Source organism: Enhydra lutris, unplaced genomic scaffold (genome assembly GCF_002288905.1).
Source record: "Enhydra lutris kenyoni isolate GAN:26980312 unplaced genomic scaffold, ASM228890v2 scaffoldscaffold2, whole genome shotgun sequence".
Classification (NCBI taxonomy): Eukaryota; Metazoa; Chordata; class Mammalia; order Carnivora; family Mustelidae; genus Enhydra; species Enhydra lutris.
In genome coordinates, this window is record NW_019154086.1 from 74226143 (window position 1) to 74231097 (window position 4955).

A 4955-nucleotide genomic window follows, 5' to 3' on the forward strand; every position below is an offset into this window, starting at 1 on the left:
TTGTTTTTTCCCAGGATAAGATGAAGAGGGGACAGTGGTTAGGTAGGAGTAATGTGTGCTTTGTGGTGAATTATCTTTCCTATAAAATAATAGAATCATATAATAAAACCATAGGATTATATAGAAATTACAGATATTGTTAAGTGAACACTCTTCTGTAATTATTATAAGCCATAAACCTGGAAAGTCACTGTTATTAATAATAATTATTATAATATATATTTCCAGTTAGCCTGTTAGGGACAATTGCATAGGGAAAGTATTGTTTATAAACAATAAATTATCTTTTCATTTGCGTACTCTAGAATGATGGTCAAAGAAACATCTTTTACTCAGTAAGTTTATAGTCTTGTTGCTGTTAAATATAAATTATGTTCTTATAATTTTAGCAGTTTTAATTTATTTCCTTCTAAAAGTTTAAATGCTTTATTATTCAGCATCCATTTTGTTACTTCCCCTCAAGAAATCCCCAGCCTTTTAATGATAAACTTTCTTTAACATCGGCATCGTACTAGCTTTTGGAATGCTTTCTTGAAGTCTTCATTAAAGATTGTATAAATCAGTGGATTTATGAGGGAATTGAGATATCCAAGCCATGTCAAAAAATTCGACATTTCTTCAGAAATTTTACACTTTTCACAGACATTAACAACCAATTCTTTAACAAAGAAAGGCAGCCAACATATTACAAATGCACCCAAGATTAATCCCAGGGTAGTGGCTGCTTTGCGTTCTCTCGTGCCTGAGATCTTTTGCTTTCTCCAAGATTTCTCGTGCTTGAATTCAGACCTGGGGCTTTTCACCGTGTTATGAATTTTATCAAAGTCTGTTGATGGATCAGATAAGGATTTTTCTGTGTAGGGAGTGGAGACTAGTCTAGTGCTTTTCTCACCACTCCCCAAAAGGACTTGGCCATTTACCTCCTCCTTGGCAATCCTACTTGCTTGTCTCTTGTGGTATAACGTTTTTGCTGCTTTATATATTTTGTAGTAGAGGATCAAAATCAATGTTAATGGGATGTAGAAAGCTCCAAATGTTGAATAAATTGTGGAAACAATGTGGTCGTGTTTGATGATGCACTCATCATCTCGGCTAGCTCCCTGGTGCCTCCAGAATAAAGGAGGCATAGAGATAAAAATGGATATAATCCAAACAACTGTAATCATAATGCCAGCATGCTTGGGAGTCCTTTTCCTGGAGTACTCCACAGCATCTGTTATTGCCCGATACCGATCCAAAGCTATAGCAGAGAGATGTAAGATGGAACACGTGCAGCACGTGATGTCCACGCTCAGCCAGATGTCACAGACCACTTGCCCCATAATCCAGCTCTCTCTCACAATATACACGATGCTGAAAGGCATCACCAGGACAGCTACAAGAAAATCTGTGACTGCAAGCGAGCAAATTAAATAGTTGGCTGGGTGGTGCAACTTCCGGGTCACAATAATTGCAGCAATCACAAGGGAGTTGATGGTCGTTGTCATCAGTGCCAGCCCGGAGAGCGTGAGGGACACCAGAATTTTGGATGGCATTCTGCTTAACAGTTCTTCTGAGGTCAAGTTTTGATCAGATGAGTTTAAGAAATCCATTTTTTTGTTTGTTTTAAAAGATTAATATAGCTGAAAAAATGGATACCTGTAACAAAGGAGGAGAAAATCAGTTCAGAGAAATCTTTAAAAATTTTTCTCTCCCTTTCAGAATGAATTTTTAAAAGTATATATGTATGTTTCCCAGAATAGTCTATGGATTAAAAAATGGGAGTTTAGATTATAGATTTTCTTTTTCCTTTCATTTAATTAAATTCTGATGAGAACAGTAACAATAACTTTCAAAACATTTCTTAAAATATAGCTCAAATAAAACAATTTTTTATGAGTAAACTTAACCTATTACTCAGTAAAATCTCTACCATTATAGAATTGCATTTATTTTATTTTTTTTTTAAGATTTTATTTATTTATTTGACAGAGAGAGATCACAAGTAGGCAGAGAGGCAGGCAGAGAGAGAGAGAGAGAGAGAGGAGGAAGCCGGCTTCCTGCGGAGCAGAGAGCCCGATGCGGGGCTCAATCCCAGGATCCTGAGATCATGACCTGAGCTGAAGGCAGAGGCTTAACCCACTGAGCCACCCAGGCGCCCCTAGAATTGCATTTAAAAACTATATTATTCTGGGGCGCCTGCGTGGCTCAGTGGGTTAAGCCTCTGCCTTTGGCTCGGGTCATGATCTCAGGGTCCTGGGCTCGAGCCCCACATGGAGTGGGAGGAGCCTGCTTCCCCTTTTCTCTCTCTGCCTGCTGCTCTGCATACTTGTGATTGCTCTCTGTCAAATAAATAAATAAAATTTTTAAAAAACAAAACATAACAAAAACTATATTATTCTTAGCTGTTTTTCCCTTCATCTATGGAGATAAAATTTCATAGCACATGACATTAATATATATTTATGCTTTATATGATGTAATTAAAGAAAGTATCATATTAAAGGCAGTATTCAAAATCATAAACAATTTCATACTTAATTCAAAGTTACATTGAGGACATTATCATTGAGCTCTTGGAGACTAAAGGAATTTTTAATGTATTTAATGTCAGGATATAAAGATTATAAAAAGGGAAATAAACAAAAATAAAATATTTTTAATATATCCCTAGCATTCTATGATCATTTTATGAAATTAAGAAAATGCCAGAGTGTTTAGTAGTCTTTGTGGATATAAGTAGTTAATTTGGTTTAAAAAGATGAAATAAAATTAGTTGGAATCAAATAGCCATAAAACATTGCCCATTAATACAGTGACATATATGACCAAGTAACTCACTTAACAAGGTGAATTTGCCAGCATGGAGAGCTTATAATGGCACTCACTCTGAAATGGAAATTATTCTTCTTTACAAGTCACCATTGTAAGGACCATGTAACCTTACTTCTGAAAGAGGATACCTCAAACATGGCTTATAATTTTTGCTTCAGTCCATGCTATTGCTTAATTATAAGTCAAACAGCAATTGGAGTATAATAGGATTAATCTTTTTTATAAGAGTATTTTTTATTTATTTATTTTCTACATCAGCCTTTCTCTCTTTTTTAATAACTTTTTAAAAGAAAAGATTTTATTTATTTATTTGACACAGAGAGAGAACACAAGCAGGTGGAACAGCAGGCAGAGGGAGAAGCAGACTCTCCGGTGAGCAGGAAGCCCTACTCAGGGCTTGATCCCAGGACTCTGGGATCATGACCTGAGCTGAAGGTAGATGCTTAACTGACTGAGCCACCCAGGTGCCCCTCTTTTTAAAATAATTCTTTAGCAGCTACCTGTATCTTAGGAAAAGATGGAGAGGACAGAAATCTGAAGCGTTATTATTGTACCCCCATATTACTTATTTTTATCTTAAAGTGCTTATGTTTCATTTGTTGGAACTGATAAAACAATACTTTAAAATGCTTAATATTGTTATATTAAGTACTTCCTATGAAGTATGTGTATGTGTGTGTGTGTGTGTGTGTGTGTGTGTGTGTGTGTATAATGAAACCTGGAGGTACAGCATATCTAGTATTCTACTTGTGTTTGGTTACCAGTACTAAATTTAATTTTTATTTTCTGATATTCATTGAAAGCTGGTGCTGATGGCTTGCTTCTAAGCAAATTGAATGGCAGAAGAAATTTGAATACCTGCTACCCAGAAAATGAGTAGTTGTGCTGTGTGCAATTGAGAAGGAATTATAAATCTACATTATTTATGTCAATATTTGTCCATTTGTAAAGGGCAACTAAGATAGCTCGAGATAAAGAATAGAAGCCAAAGTTTCCTTCGATATTCTAAACCTGTGGTTCCCCACTTTAGTTGGCCTCAGAACCAGCATGAGGACTGTCAAAACACAGATTACGGGGTCTCACCCTTTGACGTTAGAGATTCAGTAAAACTGGGCTGGGGCCCTGAACCAACAGCAGCAGCAACACCTGGGACCTTGTTAGAAATGCAGGTGTGAGGGTGAATGCAATGTTGGGGAGAACTCAACATGCTCATTACTCAGCTGTCTGTCTAATCCTTTTACTGCTCTAGAATCTGTGAGTTTCTCTCAATTGAGAGCAGCTCTGACATTTTTGTGTATGACTTCCTCAGAATCTTTCTCACATTCTTAACTTATTTCTTGGAGTTTTCCAAATAAATGATCTTACTCTAGCTTTTATTGTGATGTTTCTGTGATTATTTTTATTGCCGTCTTTTTGCAGTACAGCTCTTGGACCTCCTGTTCTAGGACTGTTATTCCCCTCCCCCAACATCATTTCTACTCTTTTTAGCCTGTAGTGAGAGTTGAGTCATAGGACTATATTTCCTAAATCCATACTGGATCCCAGGGCCTGAGGTATAATGGTGTGATCATCCATACCATTATGACTGTCATGAAAATCCTTGTTATGTGTTTTCAATATCAGTGGACCTCACAGTCTTAAGCTATTTTCCCTGGAAATATGTTTAGGCAGTCAGTGGTCACAGGTGAAACACTTACTTTAAGCCAATTAGACGTATTAGAAACATGGCAGATTAATTAGTTCTATCTTCTCTCTAACCCCACCCCCCATTCTCTCATCATAAAACTTGTACCAAATATTCAGGGGTGGCTCAGTGGGTTAAAGCCTCTGCCTTCGGCTCAGGTCATAATCCCAGGGTCCGGGGATCAAGCCCCGAACTGGGCTCTTTGCTCAGCAGGGAGCCTGCTTCCTCCTCTCTCTCTTTCTCTGCCTCTCTGCCTACTTGTGATCTTTGTCTGTCAAATAAATAAATGAAATCTTTAAAAAAAATATAAAACTTCTACCAAATATTCAATTAAAAAACTAAATATTTTCCTGATTGGTTCATTCTTTCCAACAATGGTTATTTAGTATTTAATTAATTAATTAATTAATTAGCATTGTGGGAATTTCTCTAGTGTTTATTTAGTGTTATGGAGTTG

General features: G+C 36.6%; 1 protein-coding gene across 1 annotated transcript; it reads right to left on the reverse strand.

The window, feature by feature from the left end:
• Positions 1-494: 494 nt before the first annotated feature.
• LOC111151215 (5-hydroxytryptamine receptor 1F) lies at positions 495-1592 on the reverse strand. Its single transcript, XM_022509012.1, has one exon. It carries the CDS (start codon positions 1590-1592, stop codon positions 495-497), a length of 1098 nt encoding a protein of 365 aa, XP_022364720.1.
• Positions 1593-4955: the final 3363 nt, after the last annotated feature.

Coding starts and splice junctions, on each gene's coding strand:
- LOC111151215 (XM_022509012.1), bottom strand. CDS start 1,592: ATGGATTTCTTAAACTCATCTGATCAAAACTTGACCTCAGAAGAACTG.